General features: G+C 44.7%; 1 protein-coding gene across 4 annotated transcripts in view; it reads left to right on the top strand.

Annotated features, from left to right (window-relative positions):
* The window catches only part of LOC135219863 (sortilin-related receptor-like), a 253800-nt gene that overhangs the window by 188515 nt on the left and 48147 nt on the right, over positions 1-17138 (top strand). For all 4 annotated transcript variants that reach the window (XM_064256986.1, XM_064256983.1, XM_064256984.1 and 1 more), the window contains 2 exons: positions 8316-8429; positions 16393-16506. In XM_064256986.1, the coding sequence (XP_064113056.1) occupies positions 8316-8429; positions 16393-16506 (228 nt within the window). The remainder of the gene's footprint in view (positions 1-8315; positions 8430-16392; positions 16507-17138) is intronic.

The following is a 17138-nucleotide window of genomic DNA, read 5'->3' on the forward strand; positions in this document are numbered from 1 at the left end:
ATCAAAATCCTCAACCTTAGTGGAAGTTTACCAATAAAAAAACAGCCTTTCTAACTTCTTACCATATTCTACATACATAATATTTTCATCCTTTCTCAAACTTCTAAATTTCTTACGGTACGCCTCCGGTACTAACCTATATGCGCTAAGAACAGTTTCTTACACGATATCGTAACTATCACATTCCTTCTTAGACATGCAACTATACACAGTAAGTGCCCTACCACTCAAAACTGATTGCAAATATAAAGTCCACATTTCTTTAGGAGAACCTACTCGTTCCATTAACTTCTCAAAAGACATGAAAGATGTAGTTACATCTTCCTCATCGAACTTTGGTACTAATTTCAACACTGCACTCATGCCTAACCTATCAGTTTCGTTTTCATTCTGGCCTGATTGACTGTTAAGAGTGCTTTGTCTTAACCGAGCGATTTCCAACTCATGCATACGCTCTTTCTCTCTCTCTCTTCCTGCTCATGCATACGTTCTTTCTCTCTTTCCTGTTGCTGCATTTCTCTCTCAGCTGCTCTCTCCTGTCTCTCAGCCATTCTTTCATCTCTCTCATACTTTTCCCTTTCTTTCCTTTCAATATACTCACGGAGATCATTCCCCTCTAGACCCAGGAGCTTACCTGACTCAATAAACTCTTTCACCATCTCACTCATTCTGGTTCTTTCTATATTCTCTGTTTCAAACTGTTAAAGTGTTAAAATATACTGGCCAAAGGTCGCCACAATGTTACGGCCTCTGAGAGAGGTCCGCTTCAGGTTCGATATGAAATAAATAAAAGAAAAATATATATTTCAACACCAACAGTTGAAACTGGGGATACGAACATAGAAAGAAACACTAACACAACAAAGGTTTATTTACAAGCTTACTAACAAAGGTAAATGCAGAATGGTATCTCCTATTTACATAAAAAAAACAGAATCTTACACTGCATGAACTGGGGGAACAGCAAGGTAATTCAAATACTTGCTGGCCGGTTTAGTGACTTGAAGCGGTGGCTTCACAAAAGGAGAGCGGCAATTGCAGACGTCCTCTTGACTGTGTATTGCAGAAAATAAAGTCTACTCTTGATACTTGAAAGGCAGGAACTCCCCAAAACCTCTAGCAGGACATTTTCTTCTCTGAAGTCTTCTCAACGTCAAGATAACTTGGTTGTCCACTCCTGAAGATGACTAAACCAGTATCCAACCAACTCTCGAGCAACTTTTCTTCTGATCCTTCGTCGGTCCCTTTCTCTCTTATCTCTCACGGATGATCTCTGCTGCTGCTGATCTCTCACTGATAATCTGATCTGTGGCTCTTACTGAGGATATCTCTCTGTGACTAACTGGTGTTCTCTCTTTTACGATCTCTGCTTTCTCCTTCTATGACCGTCGTATTTATACGGCACTCTGGGGGCAGAGCCTACAGCGAGTGTCACAGACTCCTGAGATTTCTAGAACTTCTTAGATGAAACTAGACGAGGTATTGCATCAGAAATGGTTGCATTTCTCACGTCACGACGGCGCCTGACGAGTTCCACAACACTCCTGCCGATTCTAGAACCATCATGAGGACAGGTACTTCCAACACAATGCGCTAACGCCTCCTTGCTGCCGAACTTCTCGAAAATGCATTCTCCTTTCCTTTATCTTTCTTTGCTAGGAAGCAATTACCATCACAATGTATTTGGTTTAAACATGAACGAAAGCAATGGTGAACGTGTTCAATGTAACTTTACAGACTCTCCTACACCACTTAAAATCCCAGTATCTTGAAGAGAAGAGTAGTACCTAATACAGTTATGCATCAGTGGGTTACTACATACGTAGTGTATGCAATAGTGAACGTGTACAAATCCCTGAGCCAGGTATGATTTAAATATCCATTTCTTTCTTTTATTGACTTCTACCTTTCTATACTTATCTTTATAATAAAACTGTTCAAAAATGACAAATTTTCTAAGACGATTTGTATTTTTCATAGCTACAGACCTGAGGTTGTAACAAAAGGGTAATTTCTAGTGCCTAGCTGGATCCGGTTAAATTGCAGATGAAAGCAAGGAATCTTGTGAGATCTGGCAACGTGTGCACATATCGAGTGAAGAGTGGTCAAGGACCACGCACTACACCACCAGGATGTCTTAGCAGACAGAGGAGTAGCTAGAGGTGGGCAGTTTAATGTTCAGACCTCAGGTTTGTAGCTATGAAAAATACAAATTGTCTTAGAAAATCTGTCATTTGTTCATACGCGAACAAACCTTTGATCTTAACAATAGGATAGACTCATACTTGGAAGGAGGTACAAGACATCCTAAACCAGCTGGGGGCCTACCCACAAGTCCAGCTCCAGAAGAAACAACTTCCAGAGAGGGACTGAAGCCCGTGAGAAGCTAGATAAATTGATATCTAACCACTCAGACACTTAGTGATATACAATGATATATGGGAGAATCATTGTATAGGGAACCAAAGAGAAACTTGACTGTCCAATAGCAAACCAACACACCAGGGTTTGTTACCACTCCCAACTCCTCCTTGCCAAGGAGTGGAGCATATGCTGCCAAATAGAGGGTTTGATATTTATATATTAAGTGGCTACACCATCAGTATGACTACCTTACTCACTTGTATCAGATCAGTCCAGTGAATGACGTGTCTATTCCTTAACCTTCCCGAAGGTAGAAGGAAATGTACAAGAGACAGAAAGAGACCAGCCAACTCACTCATTCTCTCATCCACACAATCATCTTGGGTAAGATACAAAAGTGTCCTGTTAAGGGCAACAATGAGTTACACAACCTGTTGGGCAGTCACCACAGGACCCAGGGAAAATGTGTCCGTAGATCTGTGGGCAACATCCTTAAGATAGAAAGGGGTGAACATGGACTGGTGTAACCAAGGACCAGCACTCAGCATTCTATTTACAGCCAAGTTTTTTTTTTGAAAGCCAGAGAGGGACCAAAACCCCTAACATCATGCGCTCTAACCTGCACAGACATGGTGGCGGAATCATCAAGAGTCAAGTATGCCTGTCTGATGGCTTCCCGTATCCAAAAAGAGATAGTATTCTTCGACACCTTTCTTTGTACGTCCTGTGCTAACAAAAAGTCTGCAGCAGCCTTGTCTAAGGTGCCGTGTCCTTTTAAGATAGCAAAGTCGGGCCCAGACAGGACACAACAAAAGCTCTTGAGCATCACCACCCAAAAAGGCATTCAGTGATGGAATGGAAAATGAAGTGAACCTATCATCATGCACAGAGGGATTTTGGGTCTTGCCCCATGAATTCCAGGACAAATTTGTAGGACACCAACCCCCAACCCCTGGTGTGCTTCACGTCATAGCTCAGATTGGGAGCTCTCCTACCCTCTTTGAAGATGCCAAGGCCAGGAGGAAAACCGTTTTGAGTGTCAAGTTCCTGTCAGATGAGTGACGCAAAGGCTCATATGGACCCATAATGAAGCTCTTGAGCACCAGAGAAACATCCCACGTTGGAGGCTTGAGCTCCCTAGGAGAACTTGATTGCTCAAACCCCTTAACTAGCAAGGAAAGTTCCCAGGATGAGGAGATGTTGATACGTATAAGGCGTAATACTAAACTCAGGGCCGCCCTGTAGCCTCTAATTGCAGAAACGGCCAAACGTTTCTCATCTCTGAGGAAGGTTAAAAAGTCTGCTATTCGCTGAATAGAGGTTAGTGGAGAAAATCCCCGTTTACGACACCAATTACAGTAGATAACCCATTTGCCTTGGTAAACCTCAGAGGTCGACCTTCTGAGACTGCTGGACATATGCCCTGCTGTTCTCTGAGAAAAACCTCTTACTCAGAGGAGGTACTTGATAGCCTCCAAGCGTGAAGACACAGGAGATGCCTCCGGGGGGAATTTCCCTCAAAACCTCCGGCAGCAACGATAGATCTGGAAACCATTCCGCCTAAGTTAGAGGCTATCAAAGTCACACTGAGACTCTGCGAACTCATCAGCCAGTTCAGAACTTGGCAGATCAAACAAAACGGAGGGAAGGCATACACCTCCAGCTTGTCCCAGGGATGTTGGAATTCGTCCTCTGCCAACACTAAAGGATCTGGAACCACTGAACAGAATATCTCCAGTTTCCTGTTAATCGAGTCGCAAAAGGGTCCAGCATAGGTCTCCCCCAGGAAGACTTTGTCTGCTACAACTTGATGAAGGGACCATTCTGTGCCTAGGATCTGATCCCGACGACTGAGTTTGTCTGCGACCACATTCCATTTGCCTGGGATATACCTGGCTGAGAGCTCTACCAAAATTGCTGACCGCTCACTGGTGAACCTCAACGGTCAAGGCGTGAAGTTGACGAGAAGCCAGGCCTCCCTGCTTGTTCACATAGGTGACCGCCAAGGTGTTGTCCGACATGAGAACGACAGAATGACCCTCTACCTTTTCCCGAATCTCCTTCAAACCCAGGAAGGCTGCCTTCAACTCCAAGACGTTGATATGCTGCTGCTTGTCTTCCAAACTCCAAATGCCTGTGGCAATGAGGCCGCCTAAATGAGCCCCCCAACCTGCGAGGGAGTCATCTGAAAACGGAAGGAAGTCCGGTGGGAGAGAACGCAGAGGGACACCCTTCAAAAGATTTGGTTGTCCAACCACCAATGAAGGTCTTCTCTCACTCCCAGAGACAGAGGAACCTTTAACAGGGGTGTGTCCCCTGCTGGAGACCAGAATTCCCCCAGTCTTCATTGTAGAGACCGAAGATAAAGATGCCCATGAGGGACCAGCTTCTCCAGGGAAGACAAAACTCCCAGAAGAACCTGCCACTGATGAGCTGACTGATGTGGTTCCAACAGGAAGTCGCATGCCACCACTCGCAATTTCTCCAACCTCTGATCCGACGGGAAAACTCTTGCAACTGCTGTATCGATGACCATGCAGAGTAGAGAATCCTTTGACTGGGTATGAGGTTTGACTTTTCCTGGTTAACCAAGATGCCCAGTTCCAGATAGAACCGAAGTAGACAATCTCTGTCCTGCAGCAGCTTTTCCCTGGAACCTGCCAAGACCAACCAATCGTCTGCTAAGACCAACCAATTGTCAAGGTACCTCAGCAAACAGATCCCCTGAGCATGGGCCCAACTTGATATGAGAAAGAAGACCCTTGTGAACACTTGAGGGGCTGTGGTCAGCCCAAAGCACAGGACTTTGAACTCAAAGACTTTGTCCACGAGAGAGAAGCGAAGGAACTTCCTGGACGTCGGATGAACAGGGATCTGGAAGTATGCGTCCCTTAAGTCTATCGACAGCATGAAGTCACCTTCCCTCACAGCTGCCAACACTGAATGCAGGGACTCCATCTTGAACTGTGTCTTCCTGATGAAGTGATTCAAGGTGGATTAGTTAATTACAGGTCTCCAACCTCCTGACGCCTTGGGCACCAAGAAAATGTGATTGTAAAACCCTGGAGACGGACGTACCACCTCCTCTGTCGCATCCTTGGCCAGCATCTTCTGCACTTCCTCCCAAAAAGCCAAGAACTTCAGAGAATCTGGAGGATACACCTTCCTGAGCTGCGGCTTGTCCGAGAGAGTAAGAGAGAAGTCGAATGACAGTAGATACCCCACCTGAAGGATACGTACCACCCACTTCTCTGCCCCATAACTCTTATACTTGACCGAATGGCTCGCCAGGCACCCACAGGAGAGAGAGAGGCACCTAACCTACCGATTGCTCCCTTTACCTCTGCCCCTGGGGCCCCTTCTGAGCTTAAAGGAATGGGAGCGAAAGGGACGTTGGTCCTCTGACCTAGGCTGGGACGAATGGGGAGGCCCTGCTGAAACCGAACTCCTTGACGGCCTACCAGGTGATGATCTTCGTGACTGCTGCTGGGCAGGGGGAGGAGGAGCCAGACATCTCCGAGGACGTGATTCTAACTTAGACACGGCCTGGTGCACTAATCTGTCCTTGGTTTCAGCCCAGCGCCAGTGTATTGCATCCTCCAGTTTAGTCCGAGGGAACAGAAATTGTGATTCCAAAAGATCTCCATTCCTTAATGCCAGCAAGAAATCAGGGTCAAGTGATCTTTCCATCCTGGATAAAGCCGTGTCTCTTCTAATCAGAAGGTTAGCCCGTAAATTAACACTGAGGTGAGCCAAATACAAAAACATCTTGCCTCCGAACTGCAACAAACTGGCAAGAGAGGAAGTACTCACCAACCCCTCTGGGGACCTGACAGAAGCTATCTTGGCAATGACCGTTGACCAAATGTCCAGTCAAAAAACCGTCTGCAACATGGAGGCTGCCGTAGATTCCAACGCTGAGGCATCCTGTGGAGACAAGGACGGATCCACTGACCTCACCTGCTCCAAAGTCAATCCCGGCTTCAGACGAATGACGTCTGGGTTAAGAGGACGCTACATCAAAAATAAAGTTCATAGCATAGTACTTCCTATGCCTCTTGTGAGGCAGGTTTAACCGCTTGGGAGAGCCCCTAGAGCGAAGCGAACTGTCCTGATCTGAAACAGAGGCGTTAACCTGATGCAAGACCGACTGGACGTGCCCTGACAAGGGAAGTTGAAACGATGACTTGGGATCCTGCGTAGTTCCCAGCAAGGCATCCAAGCAGGAAGGAGTGAAAGACAACTGAGCCTGAGTTCGACTTTCCAAATTGTTGATTCCACGAATGAGATCGACAACCTCTGTAAAGGAAGGCAAAAACTCTTGCATTACTCCCTCCTCCTGCTCCTACAACAGAGACCGATGACGCGAAGGTTGTGCAGGCTCATCTAAAGCGCCTTCCTTGTGTCTATTAACGGAAGAACCAGCAGCCAAACAGCCCAAAACACCAACTAACCTGTCTGGGCTGGATCCAAGCGCCAACTCCCACGATGAACCAACCACAACACTAGGGACATCACTACGCACTCTCCCAACAGATGACTTTCCAGCATTGCCACGTTTGGGCACGGGCATGGCAGACGTACGAATGTGTGTCAGTGAGGAATCCTGAACACTTGAGATAGACTCCTGGAAGTACCAGGGAGTGGGGCAGGCAAACACTCCTGCTGCACCAACTCCACACTCGCAACCCTGTAGAAGGAGAAGTGGAAGCACGTGCAACATGTGCATGAACGAGGGAGGTTGCAACACGTTCGCAACTCGATGCAGAGGACGAAGCAGCCACTGCAGATCGCACAGGGGAAGAAACACCAACACTCTCAGAAACACCAACACTCAGGATCACGAGCGTGCTGCTCCTCACTCACAGATGAAGAAAGGGCAAAGTCCTTAGCCTTCCAACGCTTGATACACCGACGCGCTGTTGATGGGGGAGCAGGAGAGGGACAGCACTGGCTCCTTACACAATCTCTTTGCAGGAGGTGGGGGCGATGCAACACGCTTGCTTCCAGCCCTCCCAGTGTACATGGTAGCCAACTTATCTTCTAAAACAGAGTCCAATCTCTTAAGAACCCCCTGGCATAAAGCCTCAGACAGATCAGCAAGAGAAGAGGCCGACAACATGGAAGGGAGATGCAGCGAACTGGATGGCAGAGAGAGAGAGAGGTATATATTGATACCACTTCTCTTGAGCTCGACAGGGATTTGTAGGTGAGAAAATGTGTTGAAATAAAGTGGAGGACCCTTGTCCAGATATATTACACCTGATGGTAATTGGAGAATTAGAAAAATTACTCCTCACTTTTGACATTTACATTGTATCATTGGAGCAAAGCAAAGAAGTGAAATATTAGAAACTTGATGTATTGATGAATGAGTACCTGCCTTCAGTTCCTGGTAATCTAGAATGTACTCAACCAACCATTTATGTCACCCATGACTTGTGATCTATATGTATATGAAAACAATAAAAAGATTAAGGTTTATCTGGATTTCCAGATGGCAGTTTACAAGGTGTCACATGAAAGGTAAAAAACAAGTCTAGTGTTATAAATGAAGTTGGAGATGGAATGGGAGACTGGTTTAGTACAGAAAATAATAATGTTGTAGTGAATGAGATACAAATGTCACATGCTCCTTGAGAGACTGATGAATAATTGGTGAGATTACATGATTCATGGCAGTACTATCTGCTAGAGGAATTTGTTAATAGTAGTCATCTGTGTGTATAGAAATGTCTTGGTTTCAAGAGGAATTATTTTTCAGATCTATAAATGGTTCTTAATTTGCTTTCCAGTGAAATCTTGTATTGTAGGTCTTAACACAATCATTTTGTCTTCTGTTATCTAATAGATGACTTGAACCTCTTGTGTTGATAAAGGTGGTTAGAATGTCAGTAATAGTATTTTTTTTGGAATAAATTAGTGTTTTAATTTTACATTGGTCTTTGAAGCTTGTGGCACAGACCAGTGGATGTGTAGAGATGGGTCTTGCATACCAAAAGAATATCGTTGTGATATACGACAAGATTGTTCCGATTCTTCTGATGAAGAAGGATGTTCAAACGGTGAGTAATTACTATGTTGAGTAAAGCAGATATTAAAATGAAGTTATTGATGAAAAGGAAATATGGTGTATAAAGCAGTGCTCTCTGTCCACACTGCCAATCCATATACATAACATGGAGTTATAATTATAATAACAGATTAATTCCTAGGAATATCAAAGTGTGCTTTCAAAAGCTTGAAGTAGTCACACATCTTAATTTAGGTTGGCAAAGGCACTTTTTGTCGTGTTTTCCATCCTGTAGTGAAATTGAAAGTGAAGTTGGTATTTTTGTTTTGTTTCTCCATTATGTAGTAAAGTTTAATTTTATACATTCAACTTCCCTGCCAGATATATACTTAGCTATAGACTCCGTCGTCTCCGACAGAATTTCAAATTTCGCGGCACACGCTACAGGTAGGTCAGGTGATCTACCGCCCTGCCCTGGGTGGCAGGACTAGGAACCATCCCCGTTTTCTAATCAGAATTCTTCTGTCGCCCGGACCATCAACATTGTTGTTGTTCCGGTCTCGATTGGTTTTTCTTTTTTCACCGGCAATTGATCTTCTTGACCGACTTTTGGTGACGTATCTGGATTGTTGGATTGGCATACGCTTTTGTGGACTGTTTTGTGGACTTGATTTTGGATTTTTCTTTAAATATGTCTGACTCTGGTATGGTTGTGAGACGTTGTGTGAATGTAGGCTGTAAGGTGAGGTTGCCGAAAGCTTCGGTAGACCCTCACACGGTATGCAAGAGTGCAGGGAGTATGAATGTTCTTTTACTAATTTACTTGTAAGGAATGTAAGAACTTGGAATGTGAGAACTTGAGTGAGAACGAATGGAAGAATCTAACTAATTATTTAAAAAAGTTAGAAAGAGAAAGAGTGAGGAAGGCTTCTCATAGAAGTTTAAGTAGTTCTAGATCTGAACTAATTCCAAGCTTGGGATCTTCCCCAAGGGTAAGTATTGCTACTTCTCCTTCCATTGCAGCCCCTTCTCCTATTGCAGAACCTGTAGATCCAGCGAAAGAACTTGCAGATCTAAAAGCAGCCTTCAAGTTGATGGAAAACAAAATGGCTGCCATACAAGGTAAGGCTAGTGAATTGTCAGTGGACAGTGATATGAGTGTCCCAGTGTAGTGGAGGGGGCATCTGGTCGGCTCAGCAACGCTCCTAGGTCTAGACCTCTTCCAAGCTCACATGCCCAGAGGAGAAGGAATGTCGAAAGCCGAAAGGAGGTTGTGGAGAATCCCACCGATCAGGTGTCCCTTCGGCGGTTTCTGTGACACCCCAGACTGCCAAGGACCGCTATTGTAAAAGCGTCCTACGTGAATGTTTCTCGTCGTCGGGATCTTCATCACCGAGACGTGATTGGAGAGATTCCGATCGATCTCGGCCTCTCAAGAGGAGTTGGAGGGCGCCGACTATTGACTCGAGCCCTGAAAACTTCCCTGAGGAGTCTCCATCGGGAGTGAAGAAGGCAAGAAGAGCCATTCTTTCAACCAGAGTGAGAAGGAGGCAGGAGGTGGAGGCTATGGACTCCTCCCCTCCTCCTTCCCCTCCTCCCGAAGAGGATAAAGAGGAGGCTACTAAGAGGTTCATGATGGCGATGCAGGAACAGATTTCGTCGTTTGTAGGAGTCCTGTCAAAGGAGCCTCCTAGAAGGAAAGACACTTCCCTTCCTATTAAAAGATCCTCCAGACGTATGGAGGTATCTACCTCCAGGATCGATACTCCTACTCGAGGTGAGGTTTCCGGTACGAACCTGGATGAAACAATCAGACGTCTGGCACCACCGGCCAGGAGTGAGGAGTCACCAGGAGGCAGGAGCCAAGAGCCAGGAGTGAGGAGTCAACCAGGAGGCCAGGAGCCCAGAGCCAAGAGTGTGGAGGCATCCAGGCAAGAGGCAAGAGCCAGGAGGCAAGAGCCAGGAGGCAAGAGGCAGGAGGCAGGAGCCAAGAGGCAGGAGCCAGGAGCCAAGAGGCAGGATCAGGAGCAGGAGCCAGGAGTCCGGAGTCAGGAGGCAGGAGTCCGGAGTCAGGAGGCAGGAGTCAGGAGTCAGGAGGCAGGAGTCAGGAGCCAGGAGCCAGGAGTCAGGAGGCAAGAGTCAAGAGCCAGGAGTCAAAGAGTCGGGGACTCGTTCCTGGAGGTTATGACTCTTCGCCAAATAGGAGCTCCTCTCCTTCAGAACATAGGAGGTCTTGGAAGGACTCTCCCTCCAAACGTGAACTTTCTCCTTCGTCTGATCAGAGGGTTAGACGAGTTGTCTGACGACGAACCTCCTGCTAATGAGGGACTTTCTAGTTACAAAGTCTTGGCCTCATTACTACTACAAGAGTTTGGAGATTCTCTTAGTCCTGCGGCTCCTCCTCCTCCTCGTTCACTCTTTTCGAGCTCAGCTACGGCTAAATCGTCGGCCTTCTTGAAAATGAAGCCTGCGATATCAATGAAGAAGGCACTCCATTCTTTAGATTCTTGGATGGACAAGAAGAAGGAGTTAGGAAAGACGGTATTCTGCATGCCTCCTTCCAGATTGCACGGAAGAGAGGTATTTGGTATGGGACAGGAGAGACTATGGGTCTTTCTTTACCCGCCTCTGCAGATGCCGACTTTTCCAGTTTAGTGGAGGCCTCTAGACGTCACTCCTTAGGATCGGTCAGAGCGACGTGGAGCACTTCAGAGTTGAACCACTTTCTAAAGGGACTTTTTGTCACTTTAGAGGTGTTCAATTTTCTGGATTGGTCACTCGGAGGTTTGGCCAACAAATCTAAGGATCCGGAGTTTCTGAGAACCCAGAAATTCTCCATAGCGTCCTGTCCTGCATGGACAAGGCAGTACAGGACGGTTCGGGTGAAGTGGCTTCCCTTTTTGGTGCTGGTCTCCTGAAAAAGAGATCAGTGTATGGTTCCCTTTTATCGAAAGGGGTTTCTCCGAGCCAGAGGACTGCCTTACTGTTCGCCCCTCTATCAGATCATCTGTTTCCTTCTCAGTTAGTGAAGGATATATCTCGCTCGCTAACTGAGAAGCGACACAAGACCTACTTACGCAAACGTCCAAGAAAGGACGACCGGTAGTGTCGACGGTTTAAGAAGGAATCTCGTCCTACTCAGCAGCCCTTTCGTGGAGGTGCAGCGGCTCGTCCCCTGCCAGAAAGAAGAGCTCTGAAAAGAGAGGAAGGTCTTCATTTAGGCCCTTCAAGAAATCGAAGTGACTTGTTGCTCCTCCAAGCACCAGTGGGCGCCAGACTCCTGAACTTTGCAGGAGTATGGGCACAAAGGGGAGCCGACCTTTGGTCAGTGTCGGTCCTGAAGAAGGGATATGTAATCCCCTTCGACGACAGCCCTCCCCTAACATCTACGCCTCGGGAACTGTCAGCGAGGTACAGAGACCCGTTAATGCGAAAGACTCTCCTCCAAATGGTGGAGCAAATGTGGGAAAAGAGGCCATCGAACTTGTGCAGGATCCACACTCCCCGGGATTTTACAATCGCCTTTTTCTAGTACCAAAGGCATCGGGGGGGTGGGCGGCCAGTTTCTGGACGTAAGCGCTCTGAATCGCTTCGTACAGAAAAAGAAGTTTCGTATGGAAACGTCCGCCTCTGTAATGTCGGCGCTTCGCCCAGGAGATTGGATGGTCTCTCTGGACCTGCAAGACGCCTATTTCCACGTTCCCATTCACCATTTGTCAAAGAAATATCTTCGCTTTGTGATAGGAGACAAGATCTTTCAGTTCAGGGCTCTGTGCTTCGGACTGTCTACAGCCCCACAAGTATTCACCAACCTGATGGCGAATGTAGCAAGATGGCTTCACCTAGAGGGGATAAACATCTCCCTCTACTTGGACGACTGGCTGATCAGGGCCAAGTCGAAGAGTCAGTGCTTGGAGGACTTAGAAGTAACAAGGAACATGATAGATTCGCTAGGGTTGCTCGTCAACCTCGAGAAGTCACAACTGATCCCAGCCAGAACTTGGTCTATCTGGGGATTCAGATGGATTCTCGGGGTTTTCGAGTATATCCTTCGCGAGAAAGAATCGCTCGAGGTTTGTCGAGAATCTCGAGCTTCTTAGAAAAGAAAGAACAGCTCAGCGAGGGATTACCTGAGCCTTTTAGGGACCCTGTCCTCATTGGAAAAAGTTCTTCTCGCTAGGGAGACTTCACCTCCGCCCTCTTCAGTTTTTCCTCAAAGAGGTGTGGAGTTGGAAGACGGGTCAACTCTCGGACGTCTTCCAACTTCCAAAAGAAGTAAAAGATCATATGAAGTGGTGGATCCCTCAGCTTCAAAAGAACGAAGGCGTATCGCTTGCCCTGCAGAACCCAGACCAAGTGTTGTTTACCGACGCTTCGGAGTCGGGATGGGGAGCAACGCTGGGAGCAAGGGAGGTGTCAGGCACCTGGACAAAGGAACAGGTGTCCTGGCACATCAATTGCAAGAAACTTGTGGCCATACACCTAGCCTTAAAGTTCTTCGAACAGAATGATAGTCAGAGACGGGGTGAGTGATACAGATAAACTCAGACAACACCACGGCTCTGGCTTACTACGCAAGCAAGGAGGCACGCACTCTTTCTCCCTCTATCAGTTGACAAGACACCTGTTAACCTGGACGGAAGAAAGAGGCATAACTCTCCTCACAAGGTTTGTTCAAGGGATCAAGAATGTGAGAGCGGACAGACTGAGAGGAGAAAACCAGGTCCTTCCCACAGAATGGACTCTTCACGAAGAAGTGTGTCGAAGTCTTTGGTCCCTGTGGGGGAGACCTCACATAGACCTGTTTGCGACGTTCCTCTCCAAAAGAATAGAGACCTTTTGCTCTCTAGTAGAAGATCCGAGAGCCTTCGCAATAGACGCGTTTCTCATGGATTGGTCGGGTGTGGACGCTTACGCCTTTCCCCCGTTTCAAATCCTGGGGGAAGTGCTCAGGAAGTTCGTAGCTTCGAAAGAGCACGAAGTTGATACTCATAGCCCCATTTTGGCCAGCCCAGGAATGGTTCACGGAGGTACTGGAGTGGATAGTGGACTTCCCCAGATCGCTTCCAAACAGACACGATCTACTGCAGACAACCCCACTTCGAGAGGTTTCATCACAACCTCCCAGGTCTCGCTCTGACTGCCTTTCGACTATCGAAAGACTTGTCAGAGCGAGAGGCTTTTCTCGCAAGGCTGCGGGCTCTATCGCTAGAGCCCGCAGAGCTTCGACGAGAAGAGTATACCAGTCGAAGTGGGAAGTCTTTAGGAGGTGGTGTAAGGGTCAGAAGCTGTCCTCCTCCAGTACCTCTATAGTGAATATTGCCGATTTCCTCCTCTTTCTGAGAGAGGAATCACACCTATCTGTCTCGACAATAAAAGGATACCGAAGCATGCTGTCTTCAGTATTCAGGAATCGAGGCCTGGACATTGCTAACGACAAAGATCTACACGATCTAATTAGATCTTTTGAGACTTCGAAATCAGCTACTCCTAGAACACCTAGTTGGAATCTAGACGTGGTCCTGAAATTCCTTTCATCGGATAAATTCGAACCTTTACATCTGGCGTCCTTCCGCGAAGTCACTAGGAAATGCTTGTTCCTGGTGGCTCTCGCTACAGCCAAGAGGACGAGCGAATTACACGCTCTGGATTCCACGGTGGGGTTCAAAGGAGATGCTGCCATCTGTTCTTTCCAGACAATGTTTCTGGCAAAGAACGAAAACCCATCAAAACCTTGGCCCAGAAGTTTTGAGGTAAAAGGCCTATCTAACCTGGTAGGCAGAGAGATAGAGAGATCTCTCTGTCCAGTGAAAGCTCTTAAATACTATTTAGAGAGGAAGAGACAGATGGGAGCTTGTCAACAAGGTCTTTGGTGTGCAGTGAAGAACCCCAAACCCGACTCATGTCCAAGAACGCCTTGGCTTTCTTTGTGAGAAGCGTTATTACGGACGCTCACAAGAACTGCTCGGAGGAATCCTTCGGTCTTCTAAAGGTCAAGACGCATGAAGTAAGAGCAGTAGCAACGTCTTTGGCGTTCCAAAAGAATATGTCTCTGAAGAATATCATTGAGACTACATATTGGAGGTGCAATTCAGTGTTTGCATCTCATTATCTGAAGGACGTGAGAGTGACCTATGAGAAGTGCTTCTCGCTAGGTCCTTTTGTATCAGCAGATACAGTACTGGGTCTTGGAGCAAAGACTGATCCTTAATTTTGTGTTTTTATCGTACATAAACCCTCTTGTCAGATATGTGCTTGGTTTTCTAGTAGCAAGCTCACTACTGTCGCACGGGAGCAGAGTGTCATTGCTGGTAGGGGATCAAGGGTATGTATGACTAGTAGGGGAGTACAAAATTTTTTTTTTGTATATTTTGTAATGAAAGTGTAATTATGTTTCGAGTTTTTTTTGGTTGTTTGTGAGGAGTTCGGGGATAACTCCTTACAATCTTAGAACTAACATGGATGTTAGGATCAGGTGATCGGGATCGGTTTTGTGCTCCTTGAACAAGGTGTATTGTCATGTTAGTGGAATAGCACCCAATGACAAAGGCCTTTAGGCTCTGCCGAGTAAGTGGATAAGACCCCATTGGCAGACACAAGAACTCTTAGCCATAGATCATTATCTCGCTGAGGCTCTTGAGGCTAAGCAGACTCCAAGGCAGTAGCCGCGAAGTCTTCAGCCTAATAAGGTAGGAACCAAGGTTTATAAATACCTACAACATATGTTGTTTACCTGTCTATTTCAGTAGTTAGCTGTCTCTTACCCACCACCAATGGGTGCTAATCAGCTAAGTATATATCTGGCAGGGAAGTTGAATGTATAAAAATGATATTGTCATGTTACAATAAAGTTTTATACATACTTACCTGACAGATATATACTTAGCTATAGACTCCGTCGTCTCCGACAGAATTTCAAATTTCGCGGCACACGCTACAGGTAGGTCAGGTGATCTACCGCCCTGCCCTGGGTGGCAGGACTAGGAACCATCCCCGTTTTCTAATCAGAATTCTTCTCTTCCACCTGTCTCCTGCGGGGAGGCTGGGTGGGCTATTAATCGTATATATCTGTCAGGTAAGTATGTATAAAACTTTATTGTAACATGACAATATCATTTTGATAGTCTGTTACCCATATTTTTCTCATGCAAATTCATTTGAGTTATTAATTTAGATTATTCAGGACCATTAATTAAAAAACTAGATACGTATCTCCTTAAAACCAATTTGTCCCAAATTCTCATATTTTTTCTATATATTTGTAAAATAAGCTGATTATGCATATTTTGCTGTAATATTTGTATATGCTGTTGCAAATACTATCCTGATTTTTCTTTGTATTCCTTTACATTTAATCAGTCATTCATCCCTGTATCCTAATGAATGACATAGAAATCATCTAGAGCTTTCAGTTTTCCTTCCTGAGGTACTCAGTATAGGGGGGGATTATCTTTTTTCAGTAAAATGTGTAAATTTAAATAAGTCTTTTCATTATTATCTTTGGTTCATGGTGATTACTGTTAATGCAGTTAATAATCATAAAGAGTATCATCACCCTGTTGATGTAAGATTCAGAAAATACAGCCTATCATACATGCCAGTAATAGTGCTTGAAACCACTTTTACCACCCAGCCTTTGTGAACTGTTTTATACCGTTTGATAGTCAACAAGATGATGTCCCACAGAGGGTGACTAAAAAAAAATATTTATCATACTACTGGAAGGTGCTGAAGTTGAACTGCGTACAGTATGTATACTGAAATAAGATAATGTTCATATGCTTTTATTCATAAATCCTTTTAGTAAAAGGGCTGATAACACTTTCGGTAATGTAGAATCACCTCTTCTTTTCATGGATGGGTTAAATTTAAAAGTAAATGTCAGGAATAAATCGAATGGGTTTTTTTAATGGTATTGGTAATGCTTTTATTTTTGAAGAAAATGTATTTGATATATTACATAAAATAAAGGTTGGGAGTAAAAAATGATAATTTTTAGTATGTGTTTTCCAAAGCCTGCAGTCCTAGTCAGCTGATGTGCCGAGATGGGTCATGTGTTCCCAAGAAATTCCGTTGTGATGGACGATATGATTGTCCGGACTTTTCGGATGAAGAGGGATGCTCAAAAGGTGAGAGGCTCTGTCATAACATAAGTTTACTTCACATTTCCAGGATAATAGTTACTTCTGAAGTTAATGCCTAATCAACATGTGTTTTGAGAGTAACTGACAAGAATGTCAATATATATATATATATATATATATATATATATATATATATATATATATATATATATATATATATTATATATATATATATATATATATATATATATATATATATATATATATATATATATATATATATATATATATGATATATATATATATATATATATATATGTTATATATATATATTATATAATATAATATATATATATATATATATATATTATATATATATATATATATATATATTATTTGATCATACATATATAAATATTGATATATATGTTGTAAGGACATCTTTTACAATATTTTATATATATTATTAACTTGTAATTTTTTTACAGTTTATCATTCTGTATGGAATACCCCAGCCTTTCCGCCGACATATTAATCATGTATGTACGCAGATTGCGTTTGTAAATATTCATGTATAAGTATTGGTAAAGAAACACAAATTCTCCATCTGCGTACTCAGATCACTGTAGACCTGACTCGGGTACTACATATCCGTCTGCACCTGTTCTATGTCAACC

Source organism: Macrobrachium nipponense, chromosome 1, assembly GCF_015104395.2.
Source record: "Macrobrachium nipponense isolate FS-2020 chromosome 1, ASM1510439v2, whole genome shotgun sequence".
Taxonomy (NCBI): domain Eukaryota; kingdom Metazoa; phylum Arthropoda; class Malacostraca; order Decapoda; family Palaemonidae; genus Macrobrachium; species Macrobrachium nipponense.